This window comes from Bombus flavifrons, chromosome 3, assembly GCF_040668555.2.
Source record: "Bombus flavifrons isolate JBK064 chromosome 3, iyBomFlav1_principal, whole genome shotgun sequence".
Lineage (NCBI taxonomy): Eukaryota > Metazoa > Arthropoda > Insecta > Hymenoptera > Apidae > Bombus > Bombus flavifrons.
Window position 1 is genome coordinate 7534696 of NC_138444.1, and position 18796 is coordinate 7553491.

Genomic DNA, 18796 nt, shown 5'->3' on the forward strand with positions numbered 1-18796 from the left:
GAGATTTTTCGGATACGTTGCTCCAACGTCCAATGTTGGACAACGTTCGGATTACAACATTCGCATATTTATTTTTTCTTTTCGCTCTCTCTTTCTCTCATTCTTTCTCTCATCATCGAACGTTCACACGCGAAGAAACTCATGCCTTTAACGAACTCGTTATGTGATATGAATAGTACGCTGCGTATACGTGTAACACTGGCCTTAATTCTAATTTTTACATTTACGCGCTCGCAACGAATCCATTACTTGTATACAAGTACAGGCGATGCTTTATTTCTTTTTTTGATTGCAATGTAATGAAGCAAATGCGTTGGTAAGGATCCAATTATACCGTATCCGAAATTCGAAGAGAAATACTAGGGGCCATTAATTTATTTTTACTCTCTCGCTTGTTATACGTTCGGGACTGTTGGCAAAATGATAGGAAACGACACCGATCTTTCTTTCTTATGGCAGTCTGGATACAGTTATCAACGTATTTACTCGCCGAGAATATGAGCGCGATTTATGGACAATGAAATCATCTTTTATATATATATATATATATATATTTATATATAATATATTAAATGTCATATTGCAACTTAGCGTTTTCACAAGCTGGAAATTGGTATCATTTAGGATTATTACTATATCGTACCGTAATACTCTACTTGGCTACTGTACAACATTTTACACTCATCGTTTACTTTTCCGTAATTCCTTAGGTATGTTTCGATTATCAGTTACAACTACGAGATTATTGAAGAGTCATGAGATTGCACACCTTTCGTATCGGTCGATCGTGACGTACGAAATCAGCTGCACTGTGAACCTAATTGCAACCACGATCCGTTTTATACGTGGACACACATCTATTTCACAGTTTCACTTTGGTATATCCTATTTTACTTTCCCCACTAATATCCAACCTTATCTTTGCCTAATTGATCCAAAGCGAACCAGCAAACACCGTCACGATCGCCTAACTTTCCTCTTACTTCTACTAACATCCTAGCTTACGTTTAACGTAGCTTCTCCTTCACGATCGTTCACGCACCGCGTATATGTACACGTCAGATAACTGAATTTATAAGTACAAACAATTCCCTGGATTAACAGAAATCACACAACTAAATCGGATAGTCGGCAATTATATTATATATATAAACTGGCAACAATTAACAGTCCCATCGGTTGTCGAGAGTCTTTTTAAAGTACCGACGCCTCAGTCCTGTTGCTGGGAGGCGTCGTCGCATGACTGCTCGAATTATTATTATTATTATTATTGTTGTTGTTGCTCGCCTCGCCGGCATGACTCGAGCAGTAGAACTTCTTGTGAGCAATGAACGTGCTCAAATAATTGAAGCTGATGTCGCACGACCTGCAGTAACGCGGACCGCTTTTGTTGGGATCCAAACTTTCTTCGGGAGGTGGAGTGTCCTCGCGTTCTTGCTTCACCTTGTTGGTTACCGTCGGTGGTGGCGGTGGTGGCGGTGGAGGTGGCTGAGGACTCTTCCGAACTTCGGTTTTCCCATTTACTTGCACCTCGCCAGGGATTTCTTCAGGAGTCGTAGCTGGAGCCGGTTCTGGAGTCGGCAGAACCGTTTCGTCGTCGAGTACGCACGTTATGTAATTTTCTTCCTATAAATGACAAATAAACAATATAAGCTTATCAAAGGATTTATCAGATGAAGATTGTTTCTTTACAATATGGAGAGATCGTTCGAGTCATAAGGACATCGATAAATCAGGGTATGGATTATATTTTCATAACGTCGATTATCTGAAAAGTGAACAAATTTGATAACAATAAGTAGCTTTTATTATGAGCTCCACAGTTGTAAAATTTTGTACCTGTAAATCGGTTCCACGTTTCTCAAAATGCATTTTGATGTGCGTTCTCATTCCCCGTAACGTATTTCCTTTGTACCGACAGATCGTACACCTGAAAGCCTTGACACCCTGATGAGCATCCATGTGACGCTGAGCTGCTCCGGCTGTTGGACTAACCGCACCACAAACGGGACATCTCCAACCTCCAGTCGGTCCGCTGCTACAGGTATGGGTGCCTCCAGGTTCAATTATAGTCTGAAAAAAGGATATTAAATTTTTAGTCTTTGGAGAAGTATATAATATTATTAAAAATATAGTATTAATGGATATTCTTTAAATCGAAATCTAATAAAAAATTATACTACTAATTTTTTATTGAAGAAAAATCTAGAGAAAGTTTTGATAAAATGAATTTATATAGAGGAAACGATACTAACTTTGCACTTGGAGCATCGCGAATGATGTTCCTGAGGTTCTGGCCTTTTGGGACAGTAAAACGCTTGATGAGCTACCAGATTATCCATAGATGCGAACTTGATACCACACGCGGCACAGATTAATTGCACCAAAGGAGGCGAGGGTGTTCCAGGTGGTGGAGGACTATTGCTGACCGTTGTCTCTCTTGCCTGACAATAATGCTTTTTATGTGCGACGAAGTTCTCATGCCGACAGAACACGATATTACATTCTTTGCATCTGAAAATCGAACAGTTTTCTATAATTTCCGGATTACCTAGATCCTTTTACGTATCAGTTATATACAATAAGCCGAATTACTTATCAGTTTTTTGACTGATCAATTTAAGATTAAAATACTGAAACATTTCAAATATTATTTATTATACAAGCGAGAGAAAAAGAATTTATCGTCCTTTCGTTGTTTTAGTATTTTTATCTTAATCTATTTTAGTTTCGTCTATTTTATTTTCATTAACTACATGAAACAAATTGTCACATTGTGTTACGAAAACGTCAGAGTATCTTACCTCGAGACACCTTGCTTCACAAGAACCCCAGGAACAGGGGGTGGTGGAAGTTCAGCCAGTCTGAGAGCTAGTTCCGTCGGCGGAGGAGGTGCAACGGTTCCAGTAGCCGTAGGAGCAGAACCAATGGACCTTGCTCTAGGACTTCCGCTTCCTCTTGACCTAGGACTACCAGGTGGTGGAGGTAGAGAAGAGGGTGCCGGCGATACCCTGTTCTCTTTTTCATCTTGATGAGCTGGTGACTTTCTAACGCTCAAATCGAGTGGCGCTGAACCTGATGGCGACGTCGACGATGCCACGACGGACGCTGGTGTCGTTGGTTTGTTCGCTGCTCGGAGAACCGGTGAAGGTTCGACCACGGTGTTCTGCGCTGTGGTAGCCAGACCTCTTGTCATCGGTTGAAGATGACCTACAAAAGAGTGAGACTTGTCAGTTTAATTCTTGGAATTCCTTTTTAGATTTTCGTGGGTATGAGATTCATAATTTTAACTCGTATATGTATTCATAAGGCGCGGATTTAACTTCATTAAGATTTCCAATAAATGGAGTTCTTCTACCATGATATAATTCAAACTTCTCCACTTATTTTAACGAATACAACAGTTTCTTAAATTTTAATCGCAAGCATACAAGTAACTTGGAAGATCTAAATAAACTGTTATTAAAACACGTACCATTTGGAAGAAGAAAGCACGCAGTATCAGGCGCGGGCAAAGTGGGTGCTGCCAGGACACTAGCACCTCGGAACAGAGAGTACGGTACAATCAAAATAGGATTTGTAGGTAGCGCCAGACAAGGTTGCGGAGGCGGCGATTCACCGGGACTCGCGCTCGTCGGTGGCGAAGCTTTCACCGACGAGGAAGCTACCGTAGCTGTTGGTGGCGTATCTTTGACCACGTGCCTAGTACTACAATAATGCGTCTTGTGCGCTCTATAAGTCTTCAGGGAGCTGAATCGAATATCGCAGTTTCTGCAATATCTCTCCGCCTCTTCGTTCAAGGAGCCATTCGAGGCATTTGCCGCGCCACTTCCTGGAGTAGTAGCTGTGGTCGGAGCGGTTGGTATCGTGGGTGGTGCAGGAGATGCAGCATGCATTCTCATGTGTCTGTTCAACGAGACCTTCTTGTCCGCGCTGTACGAGCAGTGAGGGCAGGCATACGCTTTTCTCACTTCGAATTTGTTGGACTTTTCCTCGTCCTCTTCGTTGGCGGTGTCTTCCTCGAGTCGGGGACGATGAGCGCAGTAGAAAGTGCGATGCGCTTCGAGAGTGCTCGCTGAGCTAAAACGGATGCCGCATGGAGGACAGAAGAGAGGTGCTGGCCTGGCTGGCTCCACAGTGATCGTCTCCTTGCCATCGGTTGGAAGTACGAACAAACGACCTGAGGCGATTGCTGCAATGTTAGTTTCTTCGAGTGAGTTGCATATTCTGTCTGTAGTTCTGTGTATTTCAAAAATAGCTGATACATTAACGGTGTTTTGTAAAGAACTAGAGGTATAGCTATCGAGAAGAAATCTTAATATTTTTCTCATTTTAATATCTTTGGTATTTTAACATTGCGACAGGCAATAGTTTAGAACTTACGAAGAGAGCAGAAAAACACACGTTTAATCTCAAGCGATTCTTTCATTATTTTGAACAGTTCAGTTGAGAAATATGAGCAGGTTTGATATAACAGAAATAATACACAGACCAGTGTTACAGCAGATTGTTTTATTAATTAATATTACCATTTTGAAGTCCAGCCGGAAGGGGTGGCACAGGATTCGGTGGCGAGGTATTTTCCGGTTTGACGGTGAGCGCGACTACGGCGGAGGGCCGAAGAGCTGGATCCGTCGCCAGACTAGGATTCAGTCTCAGTCTTGGTGCAGCTTCATCGTCGAGTTTCAACTTTTTCTCGGTCGGTGGATCGTCCGTATTCGATCGTCTCGACGAGTCCTCCGAGTCTCGCCTGCACATGGATTCTCGTCTTCTTGTCGAGGACGACGAAGAGGACGACGATCTCGGCTGACAATCCTCTTCTTTGACCATGACCAGATTGGACTCTTCGTCCGTGTCTTTCGGACTCGATTCTCGCGTCTGATTGGATCTCGGGGTGACATGTCGATCTCTTAAGCTTCTTGCAACCTGTGCGACAAATATTTACAAATTTTGTAAGCGAAGTTACCGAGTGAGTAATTTTACAAGACGAACGAGGTAATTTTTATTAAGCAAGTAAAATTGTAGCCTTCTATTCGTTTTAGATATTTCTCGGGAAACGTACGAGATCTAAGCTTTACGAAGTGAGATACTATTTATCCCAAAATAACTCACAAGCTTTACCATCTTATTTGTGAACCGATCGAGAGTAAGATCGTTTGTTAATTTTTACGCGAGATTGATCAAATGTTAAATATTAGGTCGTCCGAAAAGTTTCTTTCGTTTTAGAAGGAAACAATGGATGCACAACATTTTCCGTTTTATATTATTTTATCGAATTACGTATGATCCATTTTGTTCTATCAAAATAAAGATCACAACGTTCGACAGATTAGGTTCCATGTTTGTATAAAGATGCATCGTTGTAAAAGACAGGTCTGTAAAAGAAAGATACTTTTCGGACAACCTAATATTTACCTCGATATCTTCGGTAAGACTAGCCAGTCGTTTCCGTGCGTCTTCGGGGAGCACGCTGAGCCTCAATCTGATATCCTCAACGGCCGAATTCGCGATCGCAACGGACGAGGAAGGGGGATTCAGTCTCGGTGGTGGCGGTAAACTCGATTCCTCTTCGACGACCGGCGCGATCGGGCTGGAAACCGCCGATCCACCGCCTTCCACTCCGCTGCTCACCGATGGTGTCTTCTCCGAGTCGCTCCATTCCTCATCCTCCCCTGCAACCATAAAGAAACATTACTTTAATTTCTATCAATCTTCTCAAACAGAAATACCATTCCAACTAACAATTCAATATCTCCGCACAATAATCTTCCTTTACGTCAGCCAAACCAAAACTCGCTAACAAATTTGTCGATCTTAATAAAAAGGAAAAATAAAATAAAATAACAGAGCGATAGAAACAAGTATAACGTATCGTCCATAAATATCCTCGCGTATTTCAATATTAGATTCCTACGTTTTTTCAGGCAATTCCAACGACAGTTTATAAATTCCTCAGAAACGACCATGGCCCGTGAAGACGGATCCACGTGGAAGGAACGTCGTCTCGGCGGAGTCGGAAGTGGTGGGCGACGGAAAAAAGCGAGAAGAAAAAAAAAAAAAATGCACGGCACGCACGTTAAACGACGCGTCTCTATGGCCGTTCGACTCCCTAATGGTCGTTCGCCACGCCAGCCTTTGCGTACCCTCTGTTCCCTTCCCCCTGCTATTCCTTTCACCTATCTTTCTTTATTCGTCTATCTATCCTTCTGCCAGCTACCCCACTCGCTGCACCCTTCGCACGCCTCTGCAGATCCCCACCATTCGACGAGGCGCGTCCTCGGCGAAAGGGGCTACTCTCGCATCGAAATCTGGGATAAGTTCGACACCGTAGGGTTGGTCGGCTTATTGCTTATCCACGGCATCCTGTGAAACGACGCGCAAGCTTTCGTAGGATCTGAAAACGCTTTTTGTACAATATAATTTGGAAAGTTTCAGGTTCGTCAGACTTGTGACGCTGAAACGTGGAATCCGACTAAATAAAAAATTTCGATTTCGATGTATATCTTGGATTTGACTTGCGGATCGAGGAAGTTGTACCGTGAGAAGATTTCCACTGGGCGGCTTGTGAGACCGAGGAATTCATAGTTTGTTTTATTAATGTGTTAATGTTGTGGGAAATGGAACGGTTACGTAAGTTCCTCGTCGTTTAACTACTTTATCTTTCAAGCTCTCTCGCTCCGCCTTCTTGCATCCTTTTTCAACGACAGTCTATCTCGAAGCGAAATTAACGGACGTAAAAGTTTTTCTACCTGAAAAACCTGAATTTTCCATTCATTTTTTTTTCAGCTATTTCTGACAAGAGGAGCTTCAGCTTCGCTCCTCAGGATCAAGTATCTTAACACGAAACAATCGAAGAAAGGAATAATCCGATAGATTCCACTTATCGCGTTTTTCGCCCGTGCTCTTCAAATATGAACGAACGTTTGGCGGACATTAAGCTGCAAAAGCCACGATCCTTGACATCCCAAAATTCAACCCTATACACATCGAATCCGTAGAAATGCCTGTACTTCGGTAAAATCCTGTTGCCAAGCAGTAAAACGAGTCTGGACAAAGCATCGATACCTCCGATCACCGTATCTCTGTCCGTGGTTTCTCTCTTCCCCGGTGATCCTTCGCGCGGATATATGCCAGGAAGGCGGGAAAAAACGGACTACACCATCCAGGTGGGTTGTCCTCGAAATCGAGACGACACGCGTATCGTCCGTCGAATTACCCGGATGCTTTAATTGCCTGCTTGGGCGAGGCTCGTCGGGACTTTCTCGTTGTACACGAGCGAGAGAAGCGAGACGAGAAGAAACGAGGTAAGAGGAGGCGAGATGCCGAGGTAGATTGGGCAAAGGGTTGCAGCGCACTTCTAGCCTATCCACGGCTCGCATCTACAGCTCGGTCGTGTTCCTTCTGCCTCTCTGTAAATAAGCGGTCATCGATGGATCGGACCGACTCTTGCCAGCACCATCGCGTTCCTCCTTCATCCTTCTTCCTTCTCGTGGCATCCTCTCCTTTTCCTAATGCTATCTTCTGCCTTCGAGGCCCTATTTCTTCCAGTTCAGCTTGTCGTCGTTGCTCGTTGCACGAGGATGCGAGGGAGAGAGCATTCTTAATTGCACGCGCGTACAAGCTACCTGGGTCCGCGGAACACGCTCGTCTCGCGTTTACGCGCGAGCTTCGTTGCGGCGAAATTGATCGAAATTGTGGAAGTATTGTATTAGTTGCTTGAATTTTCGTGTTATAGAACTACTTCCAGCGAGGCCGATTTTTGAGTTTCAGTTTTGAAGACGAGGGGGAAAGAAGCTTTTCTTACGACTCTTTCGAAATCGTCAGAGAACGTAGTACTTTGTTTCTACAATAGTATACTTGTTACTGAAGATATGACATTTTTACGATATAATCGATACAACGAAAGAAGTAGTTTATTATTCCAAATGATTCCAATTTACGTAATACATATTATTATTCCTGCACGTATTCCTGGTATCGTATGTATAGATGGTAATTTTTCTGGAATTTTTCCCGTAACGTTTGACGTATATCAACGTACAAACAGTCACCATTAACAATTCTGTTAACTTTTTAAAAAGCAAATAAATTCGTGTTCAATAAACTGAATCATTTTAGTATCGGGACAATTGAAATCACCGATCGGTTACAGAACACGCGATTGAATCTTCGTCGAGGACATTCTCTCTCGAAATGACTCTATCAAGCACGAACGATGTCCCACGAAGTGAACTATTAAACCCGCAAACGGTCGTCCAGTCGCCTCTATCTGCCTTTCATTCTCGTTACCGGCTTCGACCATTCTTAATTGCACGTGCATGCAAACGTTCAACGGCCGATCGAGAGGGCTGCACCTTGCTCGCCTACAACCACCTACTACAATCGCCACCAACCACCTCCGGGTTCGTTGAGGGTGTAATATATCTCGAAAAGAAGACGGTGGTGGTGGTGGTGGTGGTGGTGGCCGACGGTGGAGGGCAGATGGGGGCACAAGGGGGGCAAACACGGCCGCCATTAACATATCCGCGGGCTGATAAGCCATTCTCAGAACCGATACCGCGCCCGTGTACACCTTCGGCCCCGCTTTATGCGAGAAACGAACAACCGCGTGAGAAACGGAGTTCGGAAGCTCTCCTGCTCTTTGCCACTTACGCCATTGTTCTCTTTGTTGAGTGGTTTTAATTGAATTTAGAAACAACCGCACCTGTTACCTGTTAGTCAATGTTTAGATGGTCTTTCTTCGCAAGTCTTTTCTTCGAGCTTGATTTCTTTCGTTTGTTTCAGAAGGAATCGTTTGGAAATTGTTCTTGTTTTTTTTTTTTTTTTTTTTGAAAAGGATTGTAATTTGGTGATTTGTTATAGATCTTAAAGCCGATGGCAGAAAAGTAATAGCAAAGCTTTATTTTTTAAAAGTCAAATTATCGATCAAATCTCTTTGATATATGGCAAATATTTTTGATGGTTTTCAAAGATTCTGTTTAAGCTCGTTCCTTGGTCGTTAAAAAATATATTGCGAATAAAGAGCAGAGACATGTGCTCGTCGTGTAAAAATTACATATCGTATAGCGTGTCGTAGTCGCGGCACGTGGCCCATTTTCAGCCAGGTCTTACATTATAATTTATCGCATCGTATGCATGTTGGAACGCTATACGGTACAACTCCATTTATTAGCATAAAATTTTAGTTAATGCCTAATTAACTGAACTGCTGTCGACTGAAACCATTATTAAAGTAAAAAAGAAAAAAAAGACTGTGGATAATGGGCAGAGTTGGAAAACACCTATTGCGTAAACTGTTTATTCCTCGTTATCATCAAATAAATTAAGTTCTACTATACTTTCAGCCCATAAATCCTTTTTCCCCTTTTATTCTCCTAAGATTCACAACATCTTTCCAACTTCGCTATATGCGTTCCTTTATTTACAATTTACAAAAAACCTAGAATTTCATTCTGTCTCACAATTCGTACAATCAGCCTTCGGTTTCCATCGACTACGACCTCTTCCTGATTACCGTGAGCCAGCAGCGAACACATTGAGTCTACTTCCTTCCAATTGGGTACTCGTCATCTGCTGTTGGCTGGACGCGTAGCTGGCACCCGAAGGAAGGAGGATACGATGGCAGTACACCGGTGCGGTGGCAGGAAAACGAGCGCAACGGTAGCAGCTTCATCGGCGCTATGCAAATAGGATCCTGATCGTGACGCGGGTAGGCAAACACGCGACGTACAGGTAACAGGCAGAGCTAGTGAGGCCTGAGTGAGTCCTCTTTGCTTCTTCTTCTTCTTCTTCGTCTTGTTTCTTCTTCTTGTTCCTTCTTTCCAAGCTGTATTATGGTAGTGTGCGCCCTCTTTTCACGGGGCCACGACCCATGCCAGAGGTGCATGCCACTCGTACCGATGCATCCATGAACACTTTGCTTTTCTCTTTCTGCCTTTTCTCCTCCCTCCACCATCCCCTCTTCACTGTTATTCTTTCTTCTTCTTTCCATCGGTAGTCACCGTCTTTTCCTCTCTCTACTCTACCACGCTGCATCGTGGAGATATGCTAATGTAGCCGTCCCGATCGTGACACTGCGGCTGCTAAGTGAGAGCTCAAGTCGCAACCTTCTCATCGGCTCCTACGCCGCGCGTCGAACCTCTTCCTTGTGGCTACTCGATCTCGCTTCTGTGTTCGCTTGATCCTGTTCCTGTTCCTCTAGCTGAACGCTTCGGTTGTCGCCCGAATGCTATGGTTGACAGTCGGGCTCCGTTTCGGACGACGTTTCTGTGGTAAACTTTATAGGACACCTCGAGGACAGTTTAGACGTAGCGTAAGAGAATTAGAGTCGACGTTGATGGAGTTTGATCGAGAGAGTTGGATATCGATTGGATCGTTTTATAGTCGTGCGTAGGCAGAAGGATGAGAGACAAGCAGAATTCTTTTTGTACAATAATTTATCGATGTACCAATAATATTATCGTTCTCCTTAAAACGTTCTATCTGCCATCTCGAAACATACCTGCGAGACTTTTAATATTTTCTTGCGTCGTTGATGTTTGTATGTACAATATAATTTCATCTTAAAATGGTACGAAACGATGACAACATTTTAAACGGTAAAAATATTTCAACGTAACTCAAAAATGAAAAAGTTGCTAGACGAGTGACTTTATAAAGCTGTACAGAAGAGACTAAGGGATTCTGGCTTTCATCCCTGGGTTAAAGGACGATTTGATCTTGATTTCTTTCGAGTGCCATGTAATGAAGAAGCAACCATTTCGCTGGTTAAAACATCGATTCCTTTAGAAACGAAGGTCGCTGAGAAACATTCGATTGGATGGTACTCGAGTAATCGTGGCTAGTGGACAAGGATCGCGCCGTCCCTTGTACTACAACATTATGCACAATTTACCGGACGACGTCTCTAGAAACGAAACTGTCCATGTTCCGATTCAATTAAACACCGATGCAATCGATCAATTCAATTCGTCCCGTTACACTTAGCTCTTCAAGATTCACCAAGCATCGGTGCAAGCACACCTCATTAAAACGCAAATCTACCCGATCGATCCGATATCTTCGATCTGCCTTTATTCCGGCTTGCTCCTCGCCTCCGTCGTTTTCTTCGTCGTCTCGACGAGGGGGTGCCGGCCGGAGGGGAATGAGAGAGAGGATCTTATACGAGACCGTCCACCGTTCAGTCCATCCCTTCCAAGAAGTTCAGATCACGTCGCGGAGGACATTATTCATGCAAAGCTCTTACTACGTCCACCTCGTCTTCTATCTGCGTATCAACACGCATGGCTATACGTGGCCGTCATACGTGTAGTGACACGGCGACCAGGCGATTCGAATTGCCTGCGATCACCGTGTCTTGAGAATTTCGACGGATAATTAATCAACTATACGAAAAGAGGAAACGGAAATTTTAGGCAAATCGAAGATCTCCGTTTTGCGTATTTGGATCTTCGATCAGATCGTAAAAGACGATATAAGATCTTTATATACGATACAGACACGCAAGTTTTCAAATTTAACATTTAGTTTCGTCGCTAAGAAAATTACTTTCGCACCTTCGGCTAGCTTACAGAGCTCTATATTATAAGTTAACGAAGTTCTAATAACAAGCTGTGTTAATTACTCCTTGCCTTGGTATCACTGATTTCCTCTTCCAATATCTCCAGGCAATTATACTCGTTCATCTCGTATCACGTGTTGTCGGTCAATTAGAAATCATAAATAACACTGTGACGCATCATATAATGACCCAGGTCAGATTGCGAACGTGTCACACAAATTGCATCATTCCTTTCAAGAAAAACCATTTATCCGTTTAATCGACATCTAATCGAGTCGATGCATGTTGTTAAACGCTACTACAAAAATCGTACAATCTAATCTTCCTATCGAACATCATTTTCTACTTCTGCGAAAGAAAACTAAAGCGAAAACTACAACTTCTTCGAATGGTTGGAGGATATAATAAATCTTTGGTTGAACGACGTTAAACAAGGATTGCTCGAGCGACCAGGCGTATCTCGCGGATCGATCCGAAAATTTAATTACACCGTAGATCGATCGAGGATCGTCCATGAAGATCGCGTATCGATGTTTTTGAACGTAACACGAGGGATCGGAGAAACGTAACACCTCGCGTGCTCACCTGTCCATGCGAGAGTATTTCACGTGACGAGCTCTCGCGTGTGCACATACGTAGGACAATAATGATAGTAATTATGCTAAAGGGCAACGATAAATCCCGGGCGTCGATATCGTGACGAGATAGCGTAACATTTCGACTTTTAGCCATTTACCACTTAATTACTCGATCAGAGCCGGACGGTCGATCGGGACGAAAATACGCGCCGATTACTAGCTGAGAATATTATTAGTTCATTGAGCCGAGTGAATAAAGCTAATGGTGTTCGTTATTAGTGCAATTATGCCGCTATATTATGTCCTAATGGCGATATTTAACGATGGATATAGCGTATGTATGAGACTCGTAATGGTTGCTCTCTCGTTGCTAGTTATACCTGTTGAAAGTTTATTACGTGCTGGCACGTTTGTTGTTCGTAGCTATGATGCATTTTGATTTTATGCACGTTGATTTTATCGATCTCAGGTTATCTTAGCTCGCCTGTGTTGAGCTTCCCGAGCTCCAAAATTGTTATTATCAAACACAAATTCACGTACGATATTTTTGAAGACAATTTAGAAAGCAAAAACCAAGGAATTCTTAACACTCGAACTACCGATACTTAACACATGCTATTTCTACCAAAACCAGTCAAAATGATTTAAAAAAGAAGTCTTTAAAAAGAAAAGGAAAAAAAGAATATTTTTATATTTATTGATTTATCACTTTCTTACAGAAGGAATTCCATGTTATGTAGTACATTTTTGGTATTATTAATCCATGATCCCTAAACGAGGGTTAACACATTTATAAAATCGTAGAACCAGTCGTTTTGACTAGTGTGGTATTTCTATGGTAGTGTTAGCATCTAGCGATCTAGCGATCGATCCGGAATTTTCCTGATATCTGATATCATCATATTGAATGATACGCAGTAAAAATCTTAAAAACGTGTGGGAAGTTGTACGAAACGAGGAAATTGGATAATTGCGGTTCGATAAACAGATTGCAGGACCCTTTTACACTTTGACAAGTATCAGTTATTTTGACTGGTATTGGTATAAGTAGCCTTGATACAAAATTATTTTCAGTTTGAATACATAAAAAACAAAATAAAATTCATTATATTATTCTTTTAGTTATCGTTGCGAGTCATTACATCGTTGTGGAAAAAAGATATAACATGAAGTAGGAATTTTAAAATAAAATTGTAAAACCAATCAATTTGACTGGTAGTTCTAGTGTTAAACTAAAAAATTTAAGAAAACTTACCTTTCTTATATCTTATATATTGTTGTATATTTTCTGCGTTATATGTAGTTTTGTACTTTTAAATAAAAGAGGAAGGAAGAAACAATTTTTTAGAAAGTAAAGAGAAAGATGCGAAAGGAAGGAATAAATTTTTAATTCCTTAACTGCTTATCATCAGTTTGTGTTTTCCATCGACCGATTAACGCGTTCCTCGTCTCGGTTACAACGCGGACCCGTGTCCCGCTCATTGTCTATTTCGCCCGTAGAATAAATAGATAAACAAATGATCGCCATAAATTTCCATACGATTGTCCTACGTCGAAAGCATTCTCGTACGGGAGAACGATCTCCGATCAACGCCGGGACGCAGCTGTTTCTTCTTTTATCTCGCGACAGGAACAGGATCCGTGCAGGTCGTTTCGCTTGCTAGCAGGACCTTCGAGGGACGTTATCAGTACTCGCCATCTGTCACCGAGCTTGGTTTTCACTGCTTTTGCTGGTGATTTTTTCTGGTGCCGGTGAAAACCAGAAATCGAGCCCGCCCAGCCGTGCTGCGAGGAGCAACGTACCGCGTCTCACTCTCTTTGTCCTTTAAATCAAACTACGAATATCCTGAATAACACGGGTATCGTTCAAGATTTTCCTGTAGAAACCCGAAAAGTGATATATTCGATTTAATTAAAAGCGAACTAGAACAAATTTGGCAGAAAGTTTGTTGAAAAAGTCCAAACGCCTAGTCCTTAACTGTTATCCTTGAGTCATATAGGTGACCAGGATAATTTACGTTACTTCATATCAAGTATTATTTTGTATGTCATTATTTTCAGCGCCTCAGATATATATACAACGTTTGATAAAATAAAATATTTGAAAAATAAGTACTGCAGTGCAACGATACCAGTCGTGGGTTAAACACATTTATTCTTACAATGAATGGATTGAGAGGGAGAACATTGAAGTTTACGAATTACCATAAACCACCGCACAATCCAGAAAACGCATTTAAAGAAAACCAGATGCAACATAGACGAGCAAAAAGAATGCATCGAACTGCAGGGAGCACGCTGTTGAGGTGCGAGTACCGAGGGAAAAAAGGAAAAGGTTTATCTGTTCGAGTGTCTCCGCTGGTGTCAACGGCTGGTATCTCTTAATGACTGCCCCATCTTTCAAGGCTTAATCGTCGACACGTATAAAGCATATCCCTGGCTCTCTGCATATTCAATGCGCATGGTCGCAACGGGCTCGTGCTGCGTACACGCGTTGAAAATTATCTGCCGCCTCCTCCTTCGATTAAAATTCCGGATTCCCGTTTTCTGGAGGCAACAAAACGTCCTGTCCACGATACCAACTTATTCACGAATCACGCCATCTCCCTTTTCTTTCTTTCTCCTCTTTTTCTCTTCCTCTCGAGCTCCTGTAACGATGTTTCTAAACCAAAGAGGCTGTTACAATAAGAAGGGATTTTTCGATAATTTTAGTAGATCGACAACAACCAATTCAAAATCGAGCAAAATCAAATCACTTTTCAAACGTCGCTACAAGCTCGATAAACTTTTGCACCGTTTTAGAAAATAGAAGACGGTTGTTCACAATCTACGCTTGTCACTCGTGAATGTACCGATATCGTCGATTAGTAAATCGACAAGCTACAAATCATACGGTATAAATATTTTAAGAAGAAGAGCGATGGCGTGATAACCGGTGACCAATTTCCTCTCTTCGTTCTCATCGACAAAGAAGATAAAAGTACCATTGAATGCGCACGACAATGGCCGCCAACCGGAGGCTTCCACAGATTGCTTCCAAATAAAACAAATCCACGGCAATTATATTCACAAAATATTCCGGCGAGCCCGGTAGCGATACCATCGAACTGCCTTTCTTCGTTCTTTCGATACAATCAACGAAAATGGATCTGGATCGAGTCTCATTGTGGCAGACGATACTACGAAGCAGCCGAAAGATCTTCGAAGGACCAGTATATAGCAGAACTCGAGCAAGTTAGAGAGACGAGAGAAGAAAAAAAGATGATGGAAAGGGGACGGGGAAGAAAGAATGGTCGTATAAGAGGGATAGGAAAGCAGAGGAATAGCGCGAGCAAGAGAGAGAAACAAGAGGAGAGGAGGGAAGATGGGCAGAACTCGCTTCTCGTCTAGCTACAGATCTAATCTCTCGTTCCCGCGCTGCGTGCCTAATTAAAGATCGATATCTCTCGATATTATTGCACCCCCTCCTTGTACCACCTTCCAGCCACCCTATCGGCCTGCCATCCTCCCCCTCCGCCACGTAGCAGGTTATTAAATTCTCCTATCGCGAGAATCTGGACTGGCCGGTCCTACCCGCTCGTATCTGATCCGGTCAATCTTTAGTCTCGTTACCTTTCGGCCCTCTGTTCGGCCACGATCGAGTCGATTCGACTCTTTACAAATTTCTAAAGAGGACCAGAGCCCGGATCAACCATGAGAAACGGCCGACAGTATGGAGAGTAGACTCTCTTTCAGAATCGAGGCTTCCTGGATCAACACAAATCCATGGACATGTCGTAGCTGTCAGAGAGATGATTCTGCGCGGGTTGTTGTGTCGTCTTGTCGTTGGGTAGTGAAAGTAGAGCAGAATGTAAGGTTTGGAATAGAAATTTGAAACGTAATTTATATCTTTCATAGTAGAAGATTCCTTCACGTTGAACGCGGATAATCGAGGACGCAGAGAATAGATATTTCAAAGTTCGCGAATGAAATTCATGTTATATCTTTGGCTAGCGGGAATCTCTTACGTTGAACGTAGATAATTAGAGAAGCAGGAATTATTCAAAATCTTTAGAGTATCTACGATAAATGGATAATACGATAAAATTTCAAGTCCTTCGAAGAAGCAAAGCGCCTCACTTTTTTTAGAATGGAAACTTGGAGATGACATTAATTCAGTGTGAATTCCAGAATCTATCAAATTGCATTTTCATAATAAAAAAAAAAAAGAAGAATGATATTATCCAAAACAGAATTCTGTCTGTCGAAAGCACGAGAATAATTCCAACTCAATCCTCGTTGATGAAGAAATTTCGCGGAGCGATCGTTTCGATCGTGAAGCGGTGAATCAATCGGAGGACACTGTGAACGCGGCTTAAAACATTGAGACGTGACCAATGCTCGTTGCCACGAAGGCAATGCCACATCGGGCAATTATCGCTCGGCAGGACCTCGACGTGCATACATTAAGGCCGACGAGCTTCCTCTCTTTCTCTTCCCCTTGCAACTTGCTCTCTGTTCTCTGCTCGCGACAGAGGTTGCCTGCGAATGACCACGAAGACGAAGACGACAACGACGACGACGACGACGACGACGACGACGACGACGGTGAACCGACACAACGAGATTTCGTATCTGACCAGGACACTTCTCGCCTACCTTCTGGACGACGTTTTAAGATCGATATCGAACCGCTCTGGAAGTCGACCGAATGAATAATTATCAAAGGGCGGGCTTGGTATATCTCGCCACCTTGCCTCCCTCGATCCTCCTCCTGTCTAGTTCTATTTCTTTGATTTTCCTCGTCGGACCACGAAAGTTTTGACTCATGACGCGTTCATCTAGCTGGAGTAGAAACCAGCAACCTGGCGGTGTACTTTTGCTGGATGCTTTCGAAATACCCGATACGGAGATTGGTTTAGTTGTTTTCTAAAGCGGCTGCGATATTTATTATTTTATTTATTTATTATTGCTTAGTCCGTGTCTTTCGGCTTTGGACCAACTTTCAGTTTTACATCTCTTATACCTATTTCGCTTCTTATATATCTGCCTCCCCTCTTATCCGCTCTATTATGTTGTACTCCCTTAATTATTCTATCTGTAAAAACTAAAAACTAAAAACTAATGACTAAAAAACTATTGCAACTTTGGGCTTTTGCCTCCTTGCTGTGCTTCCTTCTTGTCGTTCCTCCCCGTCTTGTATTGCCCTTCTCTTCTCTGTTATTGCTTTTAGTTCTGTTAGTCCTTCTCCAGTCTCATTTAGCATTTTTTCTATGTCCTTTGGTCCTCTCGTTATTTCACATTCTTCTATTACATGTTTCAGGCCTTCGTCTTTCCTTTTACATAGTCTGCATCTTTTTTCTCCCTCTTCTTCCCAGTATTCCCTTGCTTTTGTCTCGTTTCCACATCTGAATCTTGCTAATATTCTTCTGTCCTTCCACTTCATCCTCCCTTTTAGCAATATTTATTAACAAAGCGTTGTAAATTTCGATAGTGTACCCTATGGAAATTACGCCGTTTTATGACAAATTTTATGCTCGGAGAAAAGCGTTCTGGAAGACGAAGTTGAATAAAAGTGGGATTTCTTGGAATCCCACTTATCAGAGAAGATGATTATTATTATTATTGTCATTTCTTAACTTTTGATCTTCAAAAAATACAGTCCACGTGATTATCAAAATATGTTATTTCATTTTCAAAATTTAACGAGTTCGTACTTTACGCTTTATGGAAACGATAAAATTCTTGAAGCTGTTTTCTCAAATGTAGATTATTAAATAAATTTGTCAATCGTCCATTGTCATAAGTTCGTGAATAATCCACAGAGAGCATTGAAGACAGCAAGCGTGAACGATGCGTGCTAAGCTGGAGTTGGTGGAATCGATGAGCAATTTTCGCAGACCAGATCGTCGTAAAGTCGCCGTTGAGGTATCGAAAACTCGAAGGGGGTTATATTTACGATCGTGTCCACGAACAATCCCCCGCGTAGCGAACTCTCACGTACCTATACGTGCCCAGAGTTAAGCGTGCCGTTATATCTCAGTATAACCAGACTGCGCATTTAGTAGCCGCTAAAATGTTCTAAGAACGTTGTATACAGACCATAAATGTAGTTTTAAAGAAATGGAAAAGGAACAGCGAGGAGCAGAATCTTAGATGCACGTAAAAATATAATCATATGGAAACATAGATCGAGACGGTTGTTAAAATAATTTGATATTACGAAATTCGCAGATTAATCTATTTTCTCTCACGATTTCCATCGAATGGTCTTAGACGAGGGTAAATATACGATAAGAAAGGGTTCTCCTAAAACAGTTGCTCTCGTTTTTCTCAATATCGTCTTTCTCACGTTCCTCTATCGTATCTTCCGGTGTCGAAACACAACACATAAATTCACTCGTTCAAGCGTCGATTTACTATATTTTACGAGGAATGACATGTTGCATGCAAACGAGCGTTCATAAAAATTACACCCGCGTGGCAGGTAGCATTATGCACACGGATACACTCGTTGGCGAAACAGCACGTACGTTCGTTTGCCATCGGGGTAGTAAAGTAGCGCACGAACGAGAAACGCAGAGGAACCCCTCGACTTCCAACCGAAGTTGCCAGTTTGCTTCGTACGGGAGGAACGCCTGGAATCGCTCAATTTCGATGATATTGGGCCGTCGTTCGG

At 42.3% G+C, this 18796-nt stretch overlaps 2 protein-coding genes across 4 annotated transcripts in view; one reads left to right on the forward strand and one right to left on the reverse strand.

The window, feature by feature from the left end:
• The window catches only part of l(3)77CDf (phosphatidylserine synthase 1 homolog l(3)77CDf), a 30314-nt gene extending 12914 nt beyond the window's left edge, over positions 1-17400 (forward strand). Inside the window, exon 4 of the mRNA XM_069109410.1 lies at positions 17381-17400. The gene's annotated coding sequence lies outside the window, so the exon portion shown is untranslated. The remainder of the gene's footprint in view (positions 1-17380) is intronic.
• ush (Zinc finger protein ush) overlaps positions 92-18796 on the reverse strand; it is a 204319-nt gene continuing 185614 nt past the window's right edge. For 2 of the 3 annotated variants that reach the window (XM_069109399.1, XM_069109397.1), the window contains exons 2-8: positions 5416-5672; positions 4530-4926; positions 3476-4192; positions 2805-3210; positions 2256-2514; positions 1840-2073; positions 92-1626 (exon numbers count right to left, since the gene is read on the reverse strand). In XM_069109399.1, coding sequence (XP_068965500.1) covers positions 1195-1626; positions 1840-2073; positions 2256-2514; positions 2805-3210; positions 3476-4192; positions 4530-4926; positions 5416-5672 — 2702 coding nt within the window. In that variant the 3' untranslated portion in view covers positions 92-1194. The remainder of the gene's footprint in view (positions 1627-1839; positions 2074-2255; positions 2515-2804; positions 3211-3475; positions 4193-4529; positions 4927-5415; positions 5673-18796) is intronic. The other variant, XM_069109398.1, reaches the window with a different exon arrangement.